The 27,880-nt window shown below is 43.3% G+C and overlaps 1 protein-coding gene across 4 annotated transcripts in view; it reads left to right on the top strand.

Moving 5' to 3' along the window:
* Positions 1-7,732, top strand: part of Jph1 (junctophilin 1) — a 90,057-nt gene extending 82,325 nt beyond the window's left edge. The window contains exons 5-6 of one of the 4 annotated variants that reach the window (XM_059253972.1): positions 5,173-5,268; positions 5,697-7,732. In XM_059253972.1, coding sequence (XP_059109955.1) covers positions 5,173-5,253 — 81 coding nt within the window. In that variant the 3' untranslated portion in view covers positions 5,254-5,268; positions 5,697-7,732. Of the gene's footprint in view, positions 1-5,172; positions 5,269-5,428 lie in introns of all 4 variants that reach the window. The other 3 variants (XM_059253973.1, XM_059253969.1, XM_059253971.1) reach the window with 3 other exon arrangements.
* Positions 7,733-27,880: the final 20,148 nt, after the last annotated feature.

A 27,880-nucleotide genomic window follows, 5' to 3' on the forward strand; every position in this document is an offset into this window, starting at 1 on the left:
TATGAAGAAGGTTTCCCGGATATTCCATTTGCCTAGTTAACAAGGGGCAAATCTGAACAATGCCATTCCATCGCCTGTCCGGTAGGGCATTTGATTTCCCAAATGCCATAGAGGAAGCATGTGTCCAGCATCCCCCTCATCAGCCAGTGATAAGGGAAAGAAATATTGCTGTTCCCTTTAGTAGTACAGTGTGTTTGTGAACTCAACACCACTGTAATTTATTTAGAAAAAGCATAGGCTTCACCAATGCATGGAACCTGCTGTTTCCTGAAGGAAGCCAAGCAACTTCCAGCTCAGGTCCACTGATCAAAACCCAAGTTACATATGTATGAGATGACCTGAGCAGCCCTGCATCTCTCTTGAACTTCAGACTGCCCTGTGAATGATCATCCAGACCTGGAAGGCAGGATTGACTTGGCCCTCCATGTGAAAATGCTACCTTCCTGATAGCAGCAGGAAGCTGCCTTTCATTGCTAACGCCAGCCCTCTTCCCTGGAGTTAGGAAGTGTGACACATCACCATTAGAGTAGTCGGTGAGTGGCTGTTGAAACAGTGGAGTGCTGCCTACTCTTCTGAGAAATCAAGAGCACTGTGCAAGTTCAGAGCTTATAATGAATAGTTTAAAATTCATAGAAATATCCACACAGATGCAGGCATGCAGAGGATGCCCATAATAAATCAGCCGGTACTCCTTGTGAGCAGCTGGAGAAATTGTTATGTTCTTAATGCAGTACTGAGTAGAATAAATGCTCAAAGGGCCTTATTATTATCATTATGAACGACAGACTGGTTGAAGTATAAATAGTTCATAAATGGTTCAATACATTCCATTTCTTCATGTTCACACTGGATGTGGATCTAGAAAATGTAGAAAATCTTGTGGGACACAGACGAACACTTAGAGGAAATTAATTACTTAACAAACATAAGAGGTAGGAGGTAGGCTCCTGCAGGGATTACAGCCCTCCAGGAGAAACTGGCGGCCCCTCCAGGGTCAACTTGAGCTGGGTATCTTCTCGTAGTTTGAAACCCTCTGTTTTATTTTCCTAACGGCCCGAAGGTTTCTTCTGATCTGTACTGAGCGTCTGCCCTGCTTCTGCTCCCTGTCACACCTGTCCCAGTCAGTCTGGACAAACAGGACTAAGCTTTTCTTCATTTTGCTATTTTAAGCCACCACTGGCCACCACAGTCGTATTTATGGGACTTCACCGTAAAGCTTTTTCACCCAGTGGCCTGCCTAAGGTGTCTGAAGAGAACCAAAGTCACAGCTTGGTACCTTCCACTTAAACGTAGAATCCCAGATTTTCCTTTTCACCTGGCTGCTGCTGGAGCCTCCCGATGCTGGTCTACACTCATCTTCCCTGGGTCATCCTTTAATGGCTTCCTAAAAGGAGCTACACTGGTAGGCTTAAAAATGCCTGTGTATTAGTGTGTATACAGGATAAATAGATGTGTGTGTTCAGTAGGAAATACATATGTATGTATTTTTCATTCTGGAAAAAGCATTCATTCATTATTCATTGACCAGATTACAAGTACGATGAGATGTGGGCCAAACCTTCGAAGAAAGAGAGTAAATAAGTTGCTAAATTCAACCCAAGACAATCTACAAACCCAGAATACAAATCAGGTCAAAAGAGTTCACGTAAACTCCACAGCACCTTACCAGGGTTTATGGATTGAGAGTTAGAGATTGAAACAGAGCTTATATTTGTTTGTTTTGTTTTTCCTTTTCCTGGGACCGAGCCCAAGGCCTTCCTACATGCTAGGTAGGTATTCTGCCACCACATTACACACGCAGCCCTAGCATCAGTTTTTGATGTCAGTTTCAAAGGGACTCGGTGATTCTCTTTGTCCTGGGTCCTCCTCAGAGCCTGAACTCCATACAGGTTTGTTCCATGCTTCGTGCCCCCATTATCTGTGAGAGGAATTAAATCTATGAGCCCGAAATTGAAGCAACTCCAAATCGTCTGCACACTTGAGAATACAGTCTAATCAAAGCATACAGTAGCCCTAACATTTCCACACTCTTTATGCTCACATGGGAGAGTGAAAATTGTTCTCTAGTATTTGGGGCTCTAAGAGTTTCTGTGTCTTAAGCTTGCCCTGGTTGAGCAGTTGCATAGAGTAGAACTCACCATTTATTGCAGCGAGCCTCACTCTGTAGCCCAGCCTATCCTTGAACTGATGACATTTCTCCTGTGCCGGCCTTCAGACTGCGAGGATTGTAAGCACCAACCATCGTGCCCAGCTCACCTATTAATTGAGTAGCTGGAAGTTAGGAAGATTTTGTTTCTCTGGGAATTACAGGCGATAGATGAAAATGTTGCCTTGGAGAACTGCACTAGAAACGGTTTGTAAACTGTCTGAGCTTTAGGCGCGTTAGAGAACAGAGCCCAAAGCACCCAAGTGAACAGGCTGGCATTTAATTCTGGCTCAAAAGAACCTTGATTTGTAAATAGCCTGTAAATATTCTAATGCACTTATCCTCCTGAATCCCTCTAGAATGGAACTAATGATCTCGTGTGAAGAATAAATAAAAACTAAGTGATAATCTACTTAGAGATGCTTAGCTTTCTGCCAGGCATTTAAAACCTGTTTTTTTCTTCCATCTGCTTGGGGCTTAAGAAGTGGAGGGCGGCTTCTTCTTGTGGTCCCTCCCCCAAAAGGCCCTGTCTTCAGTCCCCACACCCCGCTTTCCCGACAATGTGTTCTTCAATGCAGTGACATCATCTGTTTTGTTCAGCATCCAGACCACCAGCACCTAGGGAAGTGCTGGACACTGGAGGGTTTTCCCTCAGCACTGGCTGCGTGGAGGAACTGGACACCCCAAGAGTCAGGTACTGGGGACACAGAGAGGACAAAGCCAAAGCCCTTGAGACTGTGGAGCTGAGTCTAGGTGGGAAGGTGACAGTGTAAGAACAGATGGCAATAAAATGTGACAAGTGTTACGACAGAGAACGCACAGAGCACCCTGACCTCCACCAGAGAGCCGTGGCCCGTGAACACAGGGCAGGGACGTCCTTCAGTCAGTGGTAGGTGACCTAAGCTAAGCTCCGGCCTGGAAGATAAACACTTGACCAGACTTCCTTACTCTTTAGTCCTGTCACCAGAGAAGGCACATTGGATGCCCCCTGTCACCTTGTTTCAGCACAGACTTGTGTGGTACTCAGTGAAACTGCTTCCTTTTGTGTAAACTTAATTAGAACAATTAATTTTGACTAGAGAGATGGCTCAGCAGTTAAGAGCACATGCTGCTCTTGCAGAGGACCCAGGTTCAGGTATTAGCGCCCACATAGAAGCACAGAACCACTTGTAACACCAGTAGATCCAGTGCCCCCTTCTGGTGTCTACAGACCAAGCACACACATGGGCACATGTAGGTGGCACAGTGGTCCTTGTAGTCACAGATAAGCACTGGGGGACTCGGGAAAGTTAAACACACAAGGTGGTCTCCTTAAATGGAGAGATGTATAACCTGTTTTCTGCCCAGGAGGCTGAGAGTGGATGTGGCTGACAGCCTGGTTACCTTTGTACTATCTTGTGTGGCTGAGACCACACTGGATCCTCCCCCAGACCCTTATCTTGAGTCTTTTTTTCTCAGTTAATCTGTTGAACTCATCTTTTATGGAAAACATCAGTTGTACAAAGAGTTTCAATATGATTAAGTCTTAAGCTTTGTTGTGCATACGAGATTGCGTTAATTAGCACCAGGAAACTTTTTGCCAAATTGTGCTGTGTTTAAATATTCCTAAAATAAACTACTCAAGGTCAGACAATCAAAGTTTGAACCAACAACAGCTACTGAATCATATTGAGCCAGACTGCCTTCTTGCCTCTCTCAAATCAACACCTGTAGGTCATGGTGTTTGCAGAGACCCCCAAAAGTACATACATACATTCGGGCAAAATAGTCATACAGATAAAAAATAAATTTTTCAAAAGCTGGTTAATTTACCTACAACATAAAAGCAGTCTAAAACACTACTATTTAAGAATTAATGCTATTTTAATAATAATAGTAATAAAAATACCAAGATCTTATACTTCTGATAAAGGCAGATTCTTCAGGTACCACCAGACCTGAATAGCTAGGTCATACAAACTTCATTTAAACAAATAGATGCTTGGTGGCCTTGGGTTGGCTGGTACTGATTCTAGCGATATTTACAGAGATAGGATTTTACCATTAGGTTAAATATATTTGATTCTACAGTAGTTTGATTCTGAGTCTAGAAACAAAAAGTCAGACCTGGAAAAATAACTTCTGGAGGTTGAAGTATTCAACTTCCCATTTGTGGTTTTTAAAGGAGGGAGGAGAAGGACCCAGAAGGAGGCCCTGAAAAAAAACAAGAGTTAAGAAAGCCTCACCGAGGGCTGAGCCTGTAACTCATTTGGTAGAGTATTTCCCTAGCATGTACAAAGTTCTGGGTTCAATCCCCAGCACCTCATAAACCAGGTATGGTGATATAAACCTATATCCCAGCACAGTAGGAGGATCCTCAATTCAAGGCCTGTCCAGGATACACAAGACGTATAAAAGTGAAAACACCTCACTGAGTGTTTTCCTGAATTTTTCCTTGGAGGAATAAATTCTTCCAATTTTATTCTTATTTTCCAACTGCCTTGATGAGGGACTGCCCTTATGAATCTGTCATACCCTAAGGACAGCTATGCATCTGAGTCCCACGAGCTCCCGACTCCTTTCCAGTGACCTTTCCCAAACAAGGCCACCAGTTGCATGAGGTAAATACAGTAAGCTATTGCAGAGAAAGACATTTCTGAGATGAGGGTCTCATTATGTAGCCTTGCTAGTCTAGAACTCACTGTGTAGACCAGACTGACTTTGAACTCATAGACCTCTTCCTGCCTCTGCCTCCAGAGCACTAAGATTAAAGGTGTGTGCCACCACACCCAGCTTGAAAATACTTTTTAACTTAATTCAAATCTGGATTAATTTTAAGGGGAAGTTGAACAGTGACTCCATCTAAACGTAGCATTGGCTTTTAGCTCACACCTTTTGGAAGGGCTGTTGTGTCTCATGGCTTAGTTTCTTCGGCCATGTGTGTAAGCTTGTATTTTTGGTCATTGGTTCTGGGGATGGGTTTGTGTAAAGCAGCCCCTACTGACATGGAAACATTGTGCTTGTTTTGTTCTGTTTTTCTCCTTCAGGGCCCTAATTCGATCATGATTGTCCTGGTCATGCTGTTGAATATCGGGTTGGCCATTCTTTTTGTTCACTTTCTGACTTGACTGGAATGAGGAAAGGTAAGCGTAGCCTTAATGTCTACACAAAATTATAGTAACATTGTTTCCTCCAATTCCGATTTACCTTTTTTTTTTAATCAGTGGCATTGCTTTCACTTTAATGTTGGCTGTGCCTGACTCAGTATGATTATTTAATGCTATACCTGTTTTGACCCCTCAGTGAAATCATGACAACTAGTGGAGTTAGCCCACACTTCTGCCATGGTGTCCTCAGCCCTTTAAACGGCACACCCCAGTCAGACTCAGGCAAGGAGGCTTGGAATTGGGATGGGATCACGAGAGAGATGAAACTTGGAAAATTCAGCCAGAGGAACTGTTCAGGTCCCCCAGGAGTGCTTTGTGTCTTTTGGGGTCCTCTGGGAGCTGAAGCACACAGCCATGTTGGAGAGCAAAGCTTAATAACGATTCTTTTTTAAAATCTGCTGAAGCAGCCCCATCCGGCGAAGTTCTTGGCATTGGCTACTCCATCTGTCCTAGCAGAGTGTGACTAAACTGGAAATGTATGGACCTGCAATTTTTTTTTTTGATGGAAGTCAACAGCTGCCTTACTATTTTACCATCTGACGTTTTTAGTAGGGAGCTGGGGAGAGAAGACCGCCCAAGGAATGCCGTCTGAGGATTGTGTTGCGGTGGGCACGGTTCCAACCTTCACTCCTATCTCATTAGAAGAAGTAGGTAGCAGCGTCACTCAGCAGTCTTCTGCGGTGACCTGCTGCTTTGACATCTCCTGGAATGTTCTGGGAGGGAACGTTTCCTTTGCTTGTGCACGACCCTGCTCATTTTCGCTGTTTATTTAAATATGATGCATAATCATCTTCCACCTGCAGCCCTGGCTGGATGAAAACACACAGGTTGCATCTCAAGGAAAAGCAGCAACAAAAGACTAGTTAAAAAGGAGAAATATAGTGTTTATTTTAATAGCAATATATCATTTTCATGTTTATTCTTTCTAAACCCATCAAAGGCTATTTATCTTAAAAATGTACTGATCTGAAGGTACTATACCTTCCAAAGAAATGATTTAATTTTAAATATTTTTAACATCACTGAGGGGAGTTGTTGATGCACTCAGGAGGTGCTTAATTTTAAAAGCTGAAAGACAACAGAATACTAAGGAGTGTAGTCAGAACGTTGCATGGATTGCAGTCATCGGTGGTTAAGGGTTCGGTTTCATTGCTGACGTACGTTACAACCAAATAAAATGTTGTCAGTGGCTATGTGAATTCCTATGAAAGTTAAGCAAGAGCCTATTAATAGCCACCCTTCTCTTTCTCCACCCCGCCCCTCCCCACCCCCAAATTTTGGTTGAATGCATTCAGGTAGATAGACGCTTCCTTAAGCTCGTTGCTCCTCGATTCTCTGCCCGCCACATTTTTCAAAGTTGTTTTGTAATCTTCTTTTAAATTTTAAAAGACATAGACAGTTTTGTTTTAAATATTTGTCTTTTGCTGTCCTGTTTTGTTCTGGCATTGATTTTTTTTTTCTATTATATAATTTACTCAGAAGCATGCTTACCTAGAGAAACTATATGATCTTTATAAAAAAATAATTATTTAAAAAGAAATCAGGGGAGGTAAGGTATGTCTGAGTCTCTCGAGGATGTTACCTTGTGGAGGGGGATCTCTTCCTGGATGTTAGCCATGATGTCACGGTGTCAGCCGAGTCTCTCCGCCCCGAGCTGCCTCTTGAGTGTGGAAGAGACGGTGTGTGTAACTCCAGGGGCACAGGTGTGGGCTGCATGCTTCGTCACTTGCAGGGTAGTGACCCAGTGGCGGTTTTTTCACACAAGTGCAATAGAGTAAGTAATTCCTGGGTGTGGCCAAGACGGGTTAAATAAGGCAGAAAGAGAGCAGGTGAAAATAAAATTACAACTTGTATATTTATTTTTTACATTTTGCTTTGACTTTTAAATTTAGAAAGTCCATTTTTACTCAAGAACAAACTGAGTCCCTATGTCAGTCTCCACATTATCCCCACCCCTTCTTACCCCTGTAGCTCCGTATGCTGGGAAGGCGGATTTTTTTTTTTTAAAGAAAATAGAATATTTAATCTTATTAAGTGTTTATTTAAATGTGTAATGAATGCTTTGAAAAGAATGGGCAACAGAGGACTAAAGGATGTTTATAAAGTGAGCATGTTGGCTCCATTTATAAATATATATATGATTTATAAGCTTTTTTAAAACAAAGCTCAAATTGTGGGTATTTTTCTAAAATGTGCACAGCTGTATTTTCCATGAAGGATCTTTCTAATAGGTTGTTATACTGTACTCTACATTTTGGACAGCACATGAAGTCTGCCAATGTACTTAATAAAACATGACTTTGTTTATTTCAAGTTTCTTGCTGTGAAAAAGAACTCCCTACCAGTGAGTTCCTTAATTTATAATCCTTGAAACCAAAATGTATAATGTACAGTTTCCGCAACTGTAACTGCTCTAATAAAAATGTTGGTTATTAATAAAGTTGATGGTGTCTTTCCTTTGTGAGTAAATTATTGTCTAAAGTATGTGGATTGATAGTGATGATGGTGTTAAAAGAGAGACTTCAGCTGGAGGGGTGGCTTAGCAGGTTGAGGCATTTGCTGCCAAGCCTAACGATGCCGGTTCAATCCCCAGGGCCCACAAGGCAGAAGAAGAAAACAGAATCCTGAAAATTGTCCTCTCACCTCCACACATATACCATGGCATGTGTGTGTTCACACACATATGCACACAAATAAAGAAATTTAATGAAAAATACCAGAAGGTGTGTGCTGAAAAATTAACAATAAAAGGGGGATAAAATGCCCAGCACAGCAGTGGGGCCAAAGAGAAGGCAGGCACACTTCTCCACTCTGCTTGTCTTTTATACTGGGACCTTTTCTTTTCTTTTTTTCCTTTTATTAAAAATAGATTATTTTCTCACATATATATCCTGATTATGATTTCCCCTCCCTCTACTCCTCCCTCCCCTCCAGATCCACTCCCTTTCTGTCTCTCATTAGGAAAGAACAGGCTTCTAAGAGATAATATTAATATAAAACAAAAGCTATCCATCGACATTGGATAGGAAAAACCAACAGAAGGAAAAGATCCCAAGAAAAGGAACAAAAATCAGAGACCCACTTGTTCTCACACTCAGGAATCCCATAAAAACACTAAACTGGAAGCCATGGTATGTGCACAGAGGAGCTGGTGCAGACGAGTGCAGACCTGTGCATGCCGCTTCAGTCTCTGTGAGTTCATATGGGCTTTGCTCACGTTGATTGAGAAGGCCCTGTTTTCTTGGTATTTTCCATCCCCTCTGGCTCTTAAACTCTTTCTGCCTCCCCTTCTCCAGGGTTCTCTGAGCTCTGAGGGGGAAGGATTTGATGGAGACGTCCCATTTAGAGCTGAGTGTTCCAAAGTCTCTTACTCTCTACATAATGTCTGTCAGTGGGTCTCTAGTTATTCCCATCTGCTGCAGGAGGAAGCATCTTTGATGATGGCTGAACAAGAAATTGATCTATGAATGTAGCAGAATATCAATAGTCATTGTATCACTGTAGGGATTGGGGGGGGGGGCGTTGGTTTTGTTTCTTAGACCATTAGTGTTTGGATTTACCCTAGGTCCCTGGGCTATCTAGTCTCTGGTTCTTGGTCGCCCAAGCAGTGTCAGGGATGAGTTAGTTCCATCTCATGGAGTGGGTCTTGAGTCAAATCAGTTGTTGGTCACTCCCACAGTCTTTACACCACCTTTGCACTAGTATATCTTGCAGACAGGACACTATTGTAGATTAAAGGATTTGTGGCTGGGTTGGAGTTTATGTTTCATTTTTGGTAGCATGCGGAGTACCCTCCTGTACCAGGGACACTAGAACATAGGGTTGAAGGCTCTTTGTAGGCACCAGCTTGACTTCTCCATGTTCAATGAGTTGTGTGGGTGTTGTCTTCAGCAATGAGGCCTTGCTGTCAGTTTGTGGAGAGAAACTTATCGTCTTGGCAACAACAGCCTGGGTTGTTTGGGAGTTCCCATGGGACCCCTTTGGCCAACAACTCAATTAGATATAATCCATTCCCAGTACTGGAAACTTTATTTAGTGACAAGGGATGGCCAGTTGTGGCTCTCTCTCCCCCATTATTTGGCAGTTTCATTTAGACTGCCTTCTCATACGTATATATTTTAGGAAGTTTCTACTGAATTGTTTCCATTACCCTTCAAATGCCCCTAAATTTTAGCTGTTTCTACCTCCATTCTTCCCACAACCCCTCTCCCCTCCCTACTTGATCCTTCTGCTCCACCCCCATCCATCCGTAGTTATAATTACATATTATCTTTTCTATTTCCCTTTCCTAACAAGATCTGCCTATATTCTTTAGTCCTTTATAACTACACTCTGTGGTTCTATAAATTGTTACTTTCATTATTATTGACTTAACAGCTAAGTCATTGACTTAACACATGTAAGTGAATACACACCATATTTGTCTTTTGGGGTCTGGGATACCTCACTCGAGATGATTTTTCTCTAGTTCCATCCATTTGCCTGCAAATTTCCTAGTGTCATTTTTTTAATAACAAAGTAATGCTCCATTCGGTAAATGTACCACTTTTTCTTTATCCATTTCTTCCGGTGAGGAACATCAAGGCCATATCTAATCTTTGGCTATCATGAATAGAGCAGCAATGAACATGGTAGAGAAAGTGTCCATGTAATAGGATAAAGCATCCCTTGGGCACATCCCCAAGAGTGGCATAGATAGATCACGAGGCAGATCAATTCCCATCTTCCTGAGGAACTGCCACGCTGATTTCCATAGTGGCTGTCTCGGGCAAACTCAGTAAAAATGTCAAGAATATTGAGCATTCAGTAAAATTCATGATATTGTTTTCTCCAGGAAAAGCAATGAAGTCCTATTTCAGGGCCGTGTATGTCATTTATGGCACACAGTAGGAAGAAAATAAATACAGGTTTCACCATCCTGTGCAGTAAAGGCAAACTCAATAGGAGGAGAGGCCAAAAGTCATCTAATGTTCTCATTTTCTATGGCTGTTTAGGTAACTATCTAACTAGTACAGCAAGTGCCTAATGGGCACACAGCTTCTAAAGTTGGTAAAAGGCAAGACCAAAGAACTACCAGTGGCATTTTAGAAGCAGCTTTAGCTCCTATAATCCCAGCCCCCAGGGGACTAAAGTAGAATGATAGAAACTCCAGAGCCAGCCTGAGCTACATAGTAAGATCATCTATCAGAATATTTTTCTCTTAAATAAGTAAATGCAGCTTGACATCAAATGATTGTATCACATAAAAAGTTACTAGTGGTTAAAAACATTAAAGTCTATCAATCATATAAAAGTACACACAAGGCCGGGCGGTGGTAGTGCACGCCTTTAATCCCAGCACTCGGGAGGCAGAGCCAGGCGGATCTCTGTGAGTTCGAGGCCAGCCGGGGCCACCAAGTGAGTTCCAGGAGAGGTGCAAAGCTACACAGAGAAACCCTGTCTCGAAAAACCAAAAACAAAAAAGTACACACAAATCACTTAAGTTGCACTAAACACATTTTACATTATGATATGGCCACAAGCCTATAGGGGCCAAGGAGAAGAATGTGGTGGTTTGAATGAGAATGACTACCATAGACTAATATATTTAAATACTTAGTTGCCAGTTGGTGGAACTGTTTGAGAAGGATTAAGAGGTGTGGCCTTGTTAGAGGAGAAAATGTGTCAGTAGAGATGGACTTTGAGGTTTCAGAAGCCCACAAACTCTCAATCTCTTTCTCTGCATCACATGTGTGGATCAAGATGCACACTCTTAGCTTCTGCCTCAGTGACATGTCTGCCTATTGCTCACCATGATGGTCATGGACTCTAACCCTCTGAAACTATAAACACAAAATAAACTTTCTTCTATAAGTTGTCTTGGTCATGGTGTCTTATCATAGTAATTGAAAAGTACTAAGACAATCTGATCTGTCATGATTCATGTGATGTAAATGATTTAGCATAATGTTTCATTCCTTGGTGTGCACGGTGCTTTCCTCACTATTTCCTTAACTTTGTGCTATGATTTTCTTCTATTAAATTTTCTGTGCAATGAAATATCTTCCCCTGTTTTCTGAATACTTGTTACCAAGGAAGCACAGCAACCTTCTTGGTACCCCTCCCAACGTTTCAGGAATTTTAACCCTGCCATGTGTTCAGTACAAACCTGCAGAACCTGAGCTCTGCATTATACCTAACCATAGTGTCCTATGTGTCCCCCCAAGCCAGCTGCATGCTTCCACATACAACTCACCGGTGTGGTTTGACAAACAGGTCAGATAAAGAGGATATTACTTTGAATAAAGAAGTCAGCTAGGGGAGATTACTCAGTGGGTAAAATGTTTGCCATAAGAGTATAAGGACCTGTGTTCAGACCCTCAGGACCAGCACAGAAGCAAGAACCGGAGACATGTTTGTAACCCAGTGGGGAATGGGGACAACCAGGCTGGTCCCAGAGGCTCACTGGCCAGCCAGTCTAGCCAAAATGCATAGTTCTGGGTTCAGTAAGAGAACTTGTCTCAAAAACTAAGGTGAAGAGGATAGAAGGCACTTAATGATGATCTCTGACCACCATGTGCTCACACATGGGCATGTGCACCTGCACACACACACATACATATACCACACACAGATGGAAGGGAGGGAAGGAGGAGGAAGAATGGCAGGTCATGAGTTCAGACATGCTGGCATCCTTTTTCTCAGATGCCAAGCATTCAGTTCCCTTCGAGTCTTATAACATCAGGTTCTCCATCCCTCCAACGCTTATGTCCATTTTGGAAGATTTGTGGGAATTATTTTGATGTCTATGAAATGGGAGCCTGAATGGGGTTTTGGGGGGGTTGCAATCATAATTTTAGTTAATTCCCTTGCACAGAGAAAACTCAACATATAGTAAGTCTCATTTCAACAAATACCTTTTTGTTTTTAGTAATTTTTACATTGCCATCAAGTATTTATTACATAATTTATGCAGTTCTACCAGCCCGTGGTCATTAAGCATCAGATCCTGCCTGAAGGAATGCCCTCTGCATATGGAATCCTCAGTAGTTCATACAAATAAATGGGTTTCTTCTCAAAAGCAAGTGGCAGACAAAATGCAAAACGGGTGGTCATCAGAAAGTACACTTGTGCCTATTGATGCATCTCACGTGAGAGGCTTAGGAATGTTCAGTAATGCCAAAGACTCATCAGACTGAATACACCTACTCTTTAATATCTGTTGCACAAACTGAATAATAAAAAGATACAGTTAAGGTATGTGAGGAAAGAGCTTGAGGAAGGTCTTCCTACTGATGATGCTTGGTTATGGGAATGAGCTGGTGCACAGGGCCTCAGGATTACCACTGATATGCAGCATTCATGGACCTCTGCTTAGCTACATAAATGATACAATAAGAGGAAAGACTGAAAAGTAGACATATATAGTAACATATCACTTAATGCTTACAGGAACTTAATGAGCTAATAACTTTCTCCTGCGTACAAATAAGGACACCAGGGCCCAGAAGACAGACAGGACTGCTTTATCAAACACAACTGATAAGTTACAGACCCAAGACTCCTAGCAAGGTACCCAAGTTTCTCATCCTGGGTGTACCTTACTCTATGCCTCAGGCAGCGTGGATTCTGTTCTGTGGTCACCAGATGGTTAAAATGTGAGGCACAGTGGAGCCCTATTGACTGCCATCAAATGGGCTAAGCAGGAAAGTCCTTGATGTTGATGCAACATGACATTGATATCTGAGGTTGACAGTGGTGTACCTTCTGTTCGTACATGAAGAAGTCGTTCTCAAATACATGTAGTAGTTCTTCTCTAGACATTTCTCTCAAACCAGATAGGATGTTGGACCTCATCCTTTTAAGATTTGTACACTCAGATCTTTTGCTTTTATCAGACAGTTCTCACATTCCCCAGCCTCCATACAACTCCCTCTGTCCATCTGTGAAGATTTTCTCCCTTGCTTTTGACTGTTTTTTTTTAAATAAACAAAACCTCATTAATGACGACTGTGGTGCTGGCATGTACAAATTCCATCACATCCTGCTGACCTCCCTCAGTGACCACCAGCCTAGAAAAGGAAGCTACATTGTCAAAGAAAGGCAGACACTGACAGGAAGCAAGTCTGCTTTTGAGAAAACATCCTGATCCTTATTTTTGTCCACAGATGTGTGTAGGACTTAGGAAGTCAATCCTTCAAAGAGCAAAGACAAGTTCCTGATCTGCATTACAGCGTTCTCTCTCAGTCCTGAAATTTTTTTTCCACAGTCAAATGATATGGGCCACATACAGAAAAGAAGATGCATGAGGTCCATAAACATGAAGAGGTGCCCATTCTGACTAATGGCCACAGAAATGCGAATGATATTATTAAAAGCTAGTGGTTTGTCACGTTGATTATAGTCAGAGCTGAAAAAGGAAAGGCTCTAAAAGAGCTGGATCTGGAACTCACATCTCTACTGCACAGTGCCCGGAAGCTTTCCTTGGTCACTGCAAGCTGTGGTGAATCCCTTCCTTAGAGACCCCTGGCCACTTTACCCTGTTGGCCCTCTACTCTGTGAAGCAATGCTCTGGTTTTCTATCTCTACCCAGGGCTGCATTTTTAACAGGCAGAGACTGTCCCATATGCCGCATTGTCTCCAACAATGCTACACACATACAGCAATAATTAACTGATGGATGCATTAATAAAACAACCCTGCCCTTGGATATTCTGGCTACTGCAAAGTAGCCATTTTCCCTAACATGCCTTGAGGACCTCACTCTCTAGTCCTACGGTCTTTTATTGTCAGTGCTACTATGCTGCATGGAGAGGTGAGTGTTGACTTACAGAAAAGAAAGACATCTTGAGCATTTACAAAAGTCCTGTTGAGACATCAGCCATTTCTGCTTTTCAAAGTTTGTGGCTGGGTGCTTTTGTACAACTTATTCCTATACCTAAGAAGGCTAGCAGGCCATCTGCTGTGGCTGCAACAATGATTCCTCAGCACCATGAAAAGCCATCACATTAAACTGGTTAGAAGTCACAATGAATGCTGGGAGTTTATTTCTGAGGCGAGAGATACTGCCTCCTTATTTACTTCACAGTGGCCACGGTGGGGCAGAGAGAAATAGGAAGACTAAAATGACATGGGGGAGAATTCAATCAGAGTGATGAGTGATCCGGTGTGAAGAGTAAGGGAAAAGAAAGATTCACAAGAGTGGCATCTGGGTTTCTGGCTTGAGCAGCTGAACTTGCTGGTGCCCTTAACTACGGGGAGCAGGAGGGGAGGAGCAGGTGTCCTCCAGTGAACCGTAGACATTGAAGTCAGCTTTAGACATGGACCTGAGATGGCTGTGAGACCTGCCAACTAGATGGAATGCCATTGGCTATACAAGTCCACTGTTCAAGGGGACACTCTGTGATCCAGAGATGTATTGAATGTAGCGTGGAAACATGTATTTAAGTGCTATTATTTGTTCTCCTTGTTGCAAATTATTTTCCACACTCCCTTGGTAAGGCTTTGCCTACATTATTATGGTGGCGCAGACGTAACGTCAATTTTAACCCTTGTCAAGTTGTAGCTGTGTACCACTGAGGATTTTCGTGTTGTTCCTACCTCTCACCACCATCCATCTCCAGTGGATTGTTTGAGCTTGTATTCATTGCCTTTTTGTGTTTTGTTTTGTTGTTTGTTTGAGACAAAGTCTCACTTGTAGCTCTGTCTGCCCTAGAACTCACTGTGTAGACCAAGCTGAACTAAAAATTCAGAGATCTGCATTGCATGCCTCCGTCTCTGAAGGGCTGTGGTAAAGGCATGTGCCACCTTGCCCAGCCTTATAGCTTTTCTTTAAAAAAGAAAGATCTATAGTACTTATAGGCTTTTATTACTATAGAAATGCTTGAAATTACTATAATACCCTATTTTAATCACTGATGCTGATGTCACTAGTCACAAATGTATGATTTTTCTAATTCATTTTATGATAAGGAATTTGAATATGAAACTGTTGTGGATAGCTGTGAATGTTCAGCTTCCACTGAGTTGTGAAGAGTTAAGAAGCTTCCTTGATAAGGGGGAACATGGGCCTCCAAGGAGCATCTGCTCATCTCCATGCCTAGGCCCCTTCCTGCTCCAGGTGGACTGGGTGGTCTCCTTCCTCTACTCTCAGCTTCCCGTGCAGCTGAGCCTGTTGCTGAAGGCAGCAGCAGTTTAATCTTGAACTCTACCAGTACTTTTCAAATGTTATCTACTTAGATCCCCTAACTTAACATATCCAAATAAAAAAAGAAAAGATAGAGGGAGGAGGTGGAAAAAGAGAATCCAATCTCCTTCAGGCCATGGGAAACCAAAAAGATCAGAACTGCCTCTTTTCAACTGGCCTTCCAATTCTTACCACCTAGAAAACAGCCGCTCTCCTCATGTGCTTGAAGTCCACGATCTACAGAGGGTACCACTGGAAAGCTGCTAGACTCTCACCCGCTTAGAAATACCTCCCTATGGTAGAACCATCACTGGGAAACCCTGATCCTCTTTAGCAGGGAACTTGATTTCACAGCCTTTTAATCCAAGGGTCATGGCCATGTCTAATTCTAAGGGTCTAATTCTGGCCAACTCAGTTGGGTCTTCTGGAAAACAGTTAGTTTCTCTGATGAAAGACAGACAGCTATGAGAGAACGCAATGATGCTAAACCATTCTCCTGCTCATTCTCTCTGTCTCCCTCTCCTCCTTTGCCTTTACCCCCTCCCTCTCCTTGAATGTAGATATGATGCCTTATGCTATGGCAGTTTTCTTGCAACCAAAATGCAACAGAAGCAACAAGTATAAAACCAAAACCCGAGAAGACTGGGGAAGCGGAAAGCTGGAAAAGGCCTGGATCTTTTAATGCCAGTGTGGAACTTTTCATGCTAAGCAAATAATGTGTCACTACGGTCTAATCCCCCTTTTTAAATCTTAGCTGTTATTAAAACAGAAAGGAAAAACAGGGATTATCAGTCATATTCATGCTTGTCATTTGCACCTATCTGAAAAAGAGTTTGGAACTGTTTAGAGCCTAACTCCTGTCTGCTTCAAAGAGCTGTTCTAAACCACAGACGACCCTGAATAGACACCACACCAGTGTGGACTCCTCCCTGAGCCCTCCCCGCACAGCCTAACGAGAAATGCAGGCCCAGCTACTCCTACAATCCCAGAAATGGTAGTAACCACACCAGGTAAAGTTAATACCATTCCCCAAGCACTGGTTTTAGGCCGGCCTATCGTATGTAAATGATGTGTGATGAGTGACCATTTCATCCATTCGCTGCAGTAAATAACTTAGGAAATAGCCATCACCATTCCAGTTTTTACTAGTTAGAAAACAAGACAGCGTTGGGTGGCCTACGTTCCAGCGGTGCCTACCCAGGCTGCAGTAAGCAACACCGCTGGAATCTGAAACCAGATTCTATTTTTGAGGCCTATCTCATAGGGTTTGTGAGAACGGGCTTCCCAGTTTAACAGCATTACCAGCCACTAAACCTCCAGGCAGAAACCACTGTTCCCCGCACACATTCTGCCTCTGGCGTCTCCCACGGGCCCCTCTTTTCCGTTTCCACCACTGCTTCCCTAGCTTAGCTTGTTCGTTGGGAGATGTCTGACACACTGGAACTGGCGTCTTTGTCCACTTCTTACCGGTTCCAACCGTGCAATCATGCCAGAACTTGCCAGAGCCCAAAGATAAGTCTTTCCAAAGTTGAACCCTGAGCCAGCACTTATTCAAAGATGTACACTGGCTTCTTTGCTGCCCATGAAGTGAGAAGAAACTGGAAACTGACCCCCACATCTGACTTTTTGATACAAGGTGCTTGGTACCTAAAGAATGGTCACCCTGCCACGGGTGTCAGCCCCCCTGCTGAGTTGTGCCTTTTCAGCTGGCCAGCATTTGGTCCTAGGGACTCTGCCAGAGCAACTCAGAGGAGACCTTGATCAGTCCGAAAGCTCCCAGGAAACTTGAGAGCAGTGTGCTCAGCCACAGGCCAGCCAGGCAGCCCTCAGGAACGGTCAGCCTGCATAGTGCTCCTCATTCCCAAGAGTCCTCCGTGGTGTCCCTGAGTTCAAGGGGCTACTCAACTCATGAGAGACCCCTGAAGATTGAGCGGCCCACTGTTGTGGCTTCCTGTGGACACAGGCTCAGGTTGCTATGCTTCGTACTGAGAGAGAGAGCTTCCAATGGAGAGACTCAGCTTTGCAGAGTCATTTCATCCTCAGAAATCGGACTGAAGATTAACTGTTCTCACATAATTCAAACTACAGAAAATAAATCCCAAAGGAATGATCACTCTCAGAAGCTGGCCTTCTGGTTCTGCACCTCCTCCATCCTTTTAGCTAAGAGGTTTTTTTCCCCCTTGGGGAAACCCTACTTAAACCCGTTCACTGTGTTTTGATTTAACGCATATACGAATGTTTCACCATAGTAACCATTTTCCCATACAAAAAGATTTCATAACATCATCATGGATGTACCATAAATACAAATTTTTAAAAGACTATATAGAAAATAATCACATACATGAATAAAACTTCACGTCTATAAATGATATTTTCATATATGTCAAAAGTGGGCACAGGTGCAAGGCCCTGGATTCTATTGCAAGCCGTGAGGAAGAAGAAGGAAGAAAGTGGACATAGATTTACGACTGAGACCACTCAAGTGTCTTTCTTGGACTCTGATTCTCCTTCCTCTCAGTGTGGCTCCTCCCCAGTCCTCCTGACTCTCCTTTCCCATACATACTTCCTCTTCCTCACTCTTCTCCTCATCCAGTGGGCTGACACAAAGGCATTCAGAACACAGAGCACAGGGCAACCTCTACTCCATTGCAATCTCACATTCTACACACACACACACACACACACACACACACACACACACACACACACGCACACACCAAATTCTCAGCTCCTGCCCACCTGCCATAAAGGAGCATGCCCCTTCCGAACAAGAATGTTAGAAGATAGACAGAAGGTAAAGAACACAAGCCTCAGATTCTGTGAGAACACTAGTGGGCTTTGGGTTTCCCTCAGCCCTCTCTATTCATTTCAACCCTCTTATCATGTAGCACCCAGGGTGGGCTGGGCTACACAGATTCAACTTCAGTCCAGTGATAGAAACGAATATCCAACTATCTCCAGCTGGGTTCTGTATACTGCTTACTGAGGCAGATGCGCCTGAGACATCTACTATGGGTAGATCTTGGGCTGGCACCTGAGGAAAAGATGGGACAGAGGCAGGAGTAGGGCAGGGTAGCCCATGATGCAGTTCCAGTAGGAAGATCAGTAGACCCCATGGGGAACTTGAGCTCCTAGAGAGCCTTCAGGGTGAGCTCAAGCTGGGAGAGAGCCCAGGTTTGTGGATAGTCCTGGGCACTGTCAGCCTAGGGATGGACCCTGTCAGTCACTAGGGGGTAGAAGGAGGTGCCGCCCTGGATGAAGCTAGTCTCTCAGCCGAGGTCATCTCCAGAGAGCTGGTAGCACACTCAGCAGCCAGGAAATAATAAGTCCTTCACTAGGCATCTACAGTTCCCTCTCTGATTATTCTCCTCAGCTAAATCTATTCCGTCTGGGAGGCCCCACACCACTTCCACTCACACAACTGCACCTCCCTGGAGCCTCTCTTACGTCTGAACTCCATGGCCCTTCTGCTCTGAGGTCCAGTTTCTGGCGCTAACCAAAGCCAAGGGCACACTCTCTGGAATCAGAACAAGCATTGTTAATAGCAGTGTCTCCCACCCCTACCTTGACTCCAAGCAGCAGTGTGGTGGGAAAGGAAGAGGGTGAGCTCTGGACTTATTTCCCACGGGAAGCCTTACTTTCTGGGGAGCAGCTTGGACATGCTGTTTAAACTCTTCCAGCTCCAAATACCTTCAACTGAAAAATGAAGACACTCTACCCATGCCTCTCCAGTTTGCTTATTCAGACAGCCAGCGTACCTGCACCAAGATGGCACAATGTCCAATAGCTCTTGACTATATTATCCCTAGTCCGCAGTGTTCCATTGTCTGCACTGCCATTACAGATGGTCACATGGCTGAGAGCAATGCCCCAGGCCCCAAGACCTGACTACACCTGATGCCCAAGTCTGGGACTTGATGCTTCACCTATGGAACGAAACCACTTTTCATCAGCACCTCCATAACATGTCAAAACCCACTCCCCCTCCCCCACTGAGAGCATCCTCGTCTCTCAGCTGAAACAGGAGCTCCTTGACCATGGCCCCATCTGCCCTTTAGACTCCATGCCTCCTCCTGTACACAAAGGCTTTGTACTTATACTTCCTATAAGACCCTGGCTCATCCTCCTTTGTACCGTGTCTACTTATTCATGTCTCTCTTCCTCAACACTGTAAACTTTCCTGAGAAAACGGGTGGTCTGGCTCATCATCCCCCTCACAGTACTCAGCATTATGGATATTTTTATATAAAGGTAAATATGTAAATGCATCTGTTGAATGGAATTTCTTAAGAAGAAGAAGGAGGAGGAGGAAGAGGAGGAGGAGGAGGAGGAGGAGGAGGAGGAGGAGGAGGAGAAGGAGAAGAAGAAGAAGAAGAAGAAGAAGAAGAAGAAGAAGAAGAAGAAGAAGAAGAAGAAGAAGAAGAAGAAGAAGAAGAAGAAGAAGAAAGTTCTCTGGTTTCCTCAGAAAGCCCTTTCAAAGCTCTAATTTTATCTCTTTATGAATCCGCGGAATTGTTTTGCTAAAGTTCCTTCTTAACTTGTTGATGGAAGGAGCTCTGTTTGAAAGAGCCACCTGGGTCAGACATCCTGTTTGGGTTTGACTCTTCGTAATTTTGTGTCCATTGTAGCCACATGTCAGAGTGGCTAGCCAGTCACTGGACTGAGGCTCACAGAGCAGCTCACCTAGTGTGGTCCTGGGGATTGCCAGATGAAACTGATGCAGGCCACAGATCTCCAGCTTCAGGCTCCTCGGGGAACCAGGAAAGCTGTGTCTGCCCTGGGCCTCGAGGAAAGACAAGATCTCTGCTTTTCCTTCTGGTCCCTCAACAGCCCCTTCCTGCCAGAAGCCATGGAGATCTGATGCCTGCTCTCCTGAAAGTCATGGCTGAGATGTCCTCCTGGAGCCCCAACAGCAACCCAGAGAATTAGCACCAAGGAGGTAGTCAACGTCCTGGCTTTTCAGAACAAGGCTGCTTAGTTAGGAGAGTAGATTTGAGTTAGTTCATCTCCTGGAAGAACACTATGCTAGATGCCATGGGAAACACAAAAGCAACTCCCCTCTCCTCGGATAGCTAAGACCCCACTGAAGGAGACAAATACTCCTGATTCTGGCTCCGGCCACAGGATGAGGCCCGCGTGCACAGCAAATGTTACAATAAAAAGCAGCAATGAGTAAGCTTGCTGGCCCGTCATCTGAACAATCCCAGTGGCCAAACAAGGTACTAGTGACATGTGCAATTGCACTGTCTATAGCCACAGCATTTAGAGCTCAGGTCACTGTTTCTTGATCCCAGAGAACAGATTCTTAGTGCCACCAGCCACAGCTGCCCTGAAGCAAAGCTGCACTTGGTGGTGTCTTGGTTTCAGGCCAGTGTCGGCAGAGAAAAGGAAGCATGCCAGTTATCTGCATTTCCTAGTTTAACAAGCAGTGTTTCCTCCTTCTGAGACATCTGCTGGCCCCCTTGTAATATTTTTCACTAGGGGAACCATTAGGAAAGCAAATTCTTTTACATCGACTGGGAGCCAGAGAATGTTTCAGCCCAGTTTAGGAACCCACACTCAAGCAGGCAATAGGAACAAGCTGGACAGGAAGTCAAGATTCCTGTGCGCTCTCTGGCCAGCAATAGGCTGGTTTGATACAAATGTATAAGCATGTTAGAAAGCAAAGATGGACAGAAGGAGGCAAGCAAGATGGAGGGAGGGAAAGGTGGGCATTGGAATCATGGATACGCTATCAATACTACAAGAAACAATGTAAATGGAGACTGGGGCAGAGCTTCAGGGTGCTGGCCTCACATGCATAAGGTACTGGCTTCAAGCTCTAGAGTTTAAAAACAAAAAACAAACAGTGGGAGAACTTGAATTGGACTTTAAAAGAGAATATTTAACCCTCTTTGAAGCCCATCTTAGTTAGGGTTTCTATTTCTGTAAAGAGACACCATGACCACAGCAGCTCTTATAAAGGAGAGCATTTAATTGGGGCTTGCTTGTTTCAGAGGTATAGTCTATTATCAGCATGGTGGAGAGCATGGCGGCAGGCATGCAGGCAGACATGGTGATGGAAAAGGAGCTGAGAGTTCTACATCAGATCAGAAGGCAGCAGGAAGAGAGACACTGGGACTGGCTTGGACCTTTGAAACCCCAAAGCCCATCCCCAGTGGCATACTTCCTCCAACAAAGCCACACCTCCTAATTCCTCTCAAGTAGTGCCACTCCCTAATGACCAAGCATTCAGATAGATGAGCTTATGGGGGCCATCCCTGTTCAAACCACCACAATGCCTTTCAGAACTTGGAGCCTGGTCAAAGGTAACTGAAAACATGGTACAGGTTTGCAAACCATATTTAAGCCCCTAACTGAATGTATCACCTTCATGTACCACACAAGCCACAGCCCTGCACCTCCAGCTCCCCAAGTCTAGTATCTGGGATATCTCCTTTTCACTGTTCAGATGTAGTAAATCTCCTTTCCCATAAATTCTACTTTCCCAAATATTCTTTGTTTGCCCTTGTTAGAGTGCACCCAGGGCTATATGTCCCAACTCTTCTCTGAATCAACTTCCTCATTAAGTTTGCACAAGCTGTGGCCGAATTGACGCTGCCACTCATCTGTGTGACAGCAAAGCCTCTCTGAACAAGGGCTACTCAGCTTCCCTGATTGCTGCCATGTAACTATCACAATTTTCCAGACTAGTATTTCTAAGGTTAGCAACTGCACATCCACAAGGATGTCATGCTTCCTGGGGGCTCCATGACTCCCTGCACATGGTCTGTCACCAACCTGGACTGTTATTCCCCTCTCTATCTGTCACCACTCTTGCCCACCCAATAAACTTCACGTTGTCCAAATGTTCCCTTGGCCCCCTCAACCTGAACTAAATACCCAGATTAGTTACTGCTCTATTATTGTGATAAAATAGCATGACCAAAAGCAACAGGAAAGAAAGGGTATATTTTGGCTTGTGGTTTCAAAAGGATAAGAGTCCATCATGGTGAGGCAGGCATGGCAGCAATGATCACATTTTCATACATATACAGAAAGTAGACACACACACACACACACACACACACACACACACACACACACACACACACGGCAGCAGGGGTGGTGGGAGAGAGAGAGAAAGAGAGAGACAGAGAGAGAGAGAGAGAGAGAGAGAGAGAGAGAGAGAGAGAGAGAGAGAGAGAAACAGAAAGTAGGCAACACTATAAGCCTTCGAAACTCCCAGCAACTATTTCTCCCAATAAGGCTCTATCTCCTAAAGACCCCATAACTTTCCCAAAAGTTCCACCACCTGAAGATCCTGCAGTAGCTAAGGAGTGTCTTAGTCCCTACCTCACTCTTAACTCATTCAAATAGAAAATACTCCTTATTCTCTTCTGTAGTATCTGCATGAGCCTGTCACAAACTAATTGTTCAATGACTATTCATTGAGTGAAATGAACTACGGAAAGAAAATAAACTAAAGAGGAGAAGCATACTGCTTATATGTGATTAAAAAGAACTTCTGATTCTTTATAAATGTTTTGAAAAATATTTACCCCAACCTCATACTACCTACTAAAATAAAATCAAAATGAGTAATACCTAAATGTAAAGGCTGAGATTATAAACTTTTCAAAGAAGACATAGGGATAAATCTTCATCATCTTAGATTAGGCAATAATTTTTTAGATATGATACCAAAAGCAAAAGCAAATCATTTTAACTTTATCAAAATTAAAAATCATTGTACTTCTAAGAACACCAGTTAGAAAGTTAAAAGATAAGCACAGGATGGACAAAAGTGCCTGCAAAGCATGTCTTATAAGGAACACACAACTAGAATATATAAGGAACATTTACAACTCACCAATTAAAACTTGGCAACAGCATGTAGTGGGCAAAGCCATGTACGATGGGACATGCCTATAATCTTATAGCACTTGGAAAGCAGAGGCAGGACAATCAGGAGTTCAAGATCATCCCCAGCCACATATCAAGTTCCATGCCAGCCTCAGCTACATGAGGCCCTGTCTCAAAAACAAAACAAGAACAAAAAGGGGGCAACAGATTTGAATATACATTTCTCTGAAGGAAAATATATGAATGAGTACATGAAAATATGTTCAACCTAATTTATTATTGGGGAAGTACAAATGAAATCATATTGAAATACCATTTCATGGGCCAGCCATGATAGTGAATGTTGGTGATCCTAGTATGGGAGGCTGAGGCAGGAGGATCATGAGCATTCAAGACCAGCCTGGGCTAGGTAGTAAGACTGTCTCAAACAAATAAAAATAAGAGAGAGAGAGAGAGAGAGAGAGAGAGAGAGAGAGAGAGAGAGAGAGAGAGAGAGAGAATGCACATTAGTAGAGTAACTATATCAGAAGCAAACAAAAATCACTGTTTTCTTCAATGGTAATGGGTCTTATATCCTTTTAGATAGCACATAAAGTGGCTTAGGTGTTGAGGAATAAAATATAAAAAGGATGATCACATAAGTGAATTCTAGATGCATAAAGCTGTGCCGAGGAAGTGGCTCACTGGGTCATAGCATTTGCTGCACGAGCATTAGGATCTAAGTTCACATCACACACATGACATAAAAAGCTGAGCCACACACACACATGTGACCAAAACACTGTCAGGAATGGAAATGGAAAGACTGAGTAGGTTTGCTGGCCAACTGGCTAGTTGTGTGCAGGGGGAGGGGACCACAACAGTGAGCTCTAGGTTCAGAGAGTTACCTTGTTCCAAGGAATAAGGTGTAGAGGGATAGAGCAGGACATTGGACATCCTCAGGAAGTCTTTGCACAGAGGCACACATACCTGTGTGAGTGCACTCATGTCCACACATGCACACACATACATCCAAAGAAAAAGACTTTTCTAGACATGTGAAGTTGGCTAAAATTTAACTTCAAAGGCCAATATTGAATCAAAATTATCCTTACATAAGAAATAAACCCTAGTTTTGGAAGAATTGAAGTAACTGAAGGAGAAGTGTCACCTGGAGTTATCAGAGGGTAGAAACGGCAATGGAGGTCACTGTGAGTTCAAGCAAGGCATCCTCCTTCAAGAATGGGGGAAGTGAACAGAGGGAGAGTATCCATGCAAGTTGAGTGTGTTCCCTGAGATTCACATGCTCACTGGCCAATCTGATGACATTAAGGGGTGATTAAGTTATGAGTGATGCCCACCTGGACAGTATTATTGACCTCAGATGAAAGGAGGACAGTGGTTCCCCTATGATTACACTACAATAAAGGGCCATTTTAAGCAGAGAACAAGCCTTCACCAGACACCAGATCTGCCCTGACTTCATCTTGGATTTCTCAACCCCTAGAACTATGAAAATTAAATTTCTGTTACTCATAAATTACTCTATCTCTGGCATCTTACGATAGCATCTTGAAAAGACTAGACACAAGAGATAATAGGAAGAGAAACCCAGTAACTATGTAAATAGCAGAAGACATTCAACAATGTGAGGGATTTCATATTCTTTAATGTTTGTTTTGATTCAATAACAAAAGCAAATAATTCAATTTAAGAAATGTGCAGAGGACTTGAATAGATGTTTTCTCAAAAAAAGATTGATATTTCAATGGTCACTAAACACTTAAAGATCTTCAGTATGATTAGTCATTGGGGAAGCAAAAGTTGAACTCAAGCTAAGATGCTTCTTCACACACATTAGTATGGCTAGTCTCATAAAATCAGAAAATAACAGATGCTGATGAGGATGTGGCAAAAACAGAACCCTGAAGCTTTGTTGGTGAGAATATAATACCCAGCAGCCACTGTGGGGAACAGTATGGTGGTTCCTAAAAAGGCAGAAACAAAATCCCTATGACTTAATTCTGTTCCTGAACAGAGAGAGAGAGAGAGAGAGAGAGAGAGAGAGAGAGAGAGAGAGAGAGAGAGAGACTGAAAGCAAAGATGTAAACAGACAGCTCTCCACCAGTGTTTATGGAAACATTTGCCACATTACCCCAAAGGTTGAAACACCCAAGTCCATCAATAGAATAGTAAGTGAGTAGTAAATACATAGCATGGACTACAACTAAGCTATAAAGTGGAATAAAATATTGATATACCAGATGCATATAATGGATAGAAAAAGCCAAACATAGAAAAAGCATTGTATGATTGATAGCATTTACATGAAGATCAAGAGTAATCAAATTCATAGATTCACAAAGCTGGAAGAAATGGGGGGAGAGAGTTGGTCTTTAATCAGTGCTGTTCCAGTTTGGGTAGATAAAACATTCTGACAGGTTGAAAACATCACATCTATTTTATGACACTGAACTGAACTCCCACAACTGCTTTAAATGGCCAGTGTCATGGTGTGTGTATTTTATCACAGTAACTAAAGTAGATGAAGACGAATGGTAGTGATAGGAACTTGCCTAATCTGTGGAAGAAAGCAAGACAGAGACAGAAACTGACTGAGTCTACCTCCAGCCGTCTTCCAGACCTGGTAGGTAAGGTTAACACAGCCCTGGATAAAGAATCATTCTGCAAGAGTGACCTTCTCAGTAGCTGCTAAGGAGTCAAGCGAGTTGACAGGTACGGGGGATAGGGATTGCTGTTACACCCCATGGGATAGGGTGAAGTTTGGCAGTGAGATGGGAAAGAGCCAAGAGTTGGGAGATAGGAAAGAGATGGGAAAGATCCAAGAGTTTCTGTTTCCTCACCTCCCTGATGGACTGCTGCAGAGAACAGCCTCCTGAAATATACTGCAGAGAACCAATGGCTGGGAAACTGTCTAGACCAACCTTTGAGGCATCAGCCAGCTTATTGGCATGTGTGGAGTGCCACCCACCTTGTGTTTGCATCTGACCCTTCCCTACCTGCAGGTACACACACACACACACACACACACACACACACACACACACACACACACACACTGAGTCTCCTAATTACACAGCATGTTTAAGCTTTTCTCCAGATCTTATTTCCTAGGCTAAGGCAATGTGTTTGAGAATTTTTTTTTTCAGTTAAAAAGAGGAGGAGCTAATGTTTTAGAAGCCCGGGAAACAGAACTAAGAGCAGTAATTGGACCCAAGCCAGTATCCTATTCTATAATTTTTCATTTCTGCAGTTAACCAAAACTTTTAGTATAACTCCATTTTCCCTCTAACAGAATCCAACACCTTTATTTTCCTTATGAGTCTAGCAAGAAGCAAAAGCACAAAGATTAAGGCACAATATACAAAAGAATTTGAATTCTTAATGACTGAGACTTAAAAGGACAGAGACCCAAATGAAAGACGTAGGCAGCCTATGCTGTCCTCATCTGACTTGGTCTGGAATTTAGAGACAGTCAGAATCCAACCATCCTGGAATCTGATCTGTCAGACTGCAGGCTCAACCTAAGAGACTCCAAGGCCATGCTGTGATTCCTATCTTGACACCAATTCTAAAATCCATTGGCAGCCATGATAAAAAGCTCAGACATAGAGAGAGCCGGGTCTGGGCTAGATGACCCAAGTGAGAATCCTCATGATGGCATTTCTCAGAAGTTAAAGGAACAGCCACACACTTCTGCTTAACACAGCTTCAAAGTTATTCACTTCTGGGGCTTCAGCAGGGAGCCAACATTGAGAGAAAGGATTATCGACCAAACACATGCACAGCCCTTACAGGGCTGGGGCATGGAAGGCCATGACCTCCAGTGCCAAGGTTCCCGTCTCTGATTCTCTATTCAGAAAAATTCAGAAGCACCTTTTGATCCAAGCCAGGAATATCAGGAGGGACTGTATCCAGAGATAGAGAGACATTCATTGTTAAAATGCATGCTACACTCATACTGAAATTTCATTGTTGTCTTGTTCCCTCTGCCCCTTAGAGTCCTTCCTTGCAAAGAAAGGACATGGAAGCACCCTGTACACATTCTCACCACTGTGCCAGGGACCAGCTGTTGAGTCTAGGCACTCATGAGCCATCCAAAATTCCAAGCATGGCTCCAACAGAAACACTGCAGGCCAGTCCCAGTGTGCTGACAGGTGCCTGTCGGAGACAGGAGGTCAAACTGCCACCCTGACAAGTTAAGAACTTGTACCCCATGTTCATAGCAGTATTACTATGTAAAGCGGCCAGAAGATGGAAGCACCCAGATGCCCATCCGTGGGTGAGTAAACTAAATGTGGTACATGAATAAAACATTGTTTAGACTTGAAGAGGATATAAATTCTGGCATGTGCTACAAACCAGGTAAACCTTCTAAGCCATTCAGCTAAGTGAAATAAGCCAAACAGAAAAGGACCAATATTAAATGAGTTTACCTCTATGGGGTCTTGAGAGTAGAGAGATTCATGGATGCAGAAACTAGAATAGAGTTTACCAAGTGGGTTGTGGGGGATGGGAGAGAGGTTATTATAATGAATCTAAAGTTTCTGTTTGAGATGATGAGCAAATTTTGGA

The sequence above is a fragment of the Peromyscus eremicus genome, chromosome 2 (genome assembly GCF_949786415.1).
Source record: "Peromyscus eremicus chromosome 2, PerEre_H2_v1, whole genome shotgun sequence".
NCBI classification, from domain to species: Eukaryota; Metazoa; Chordata; class Mammalia; order Rodentia; family Cricetidae; genus Peromyscus; species Peromyscus eremicus.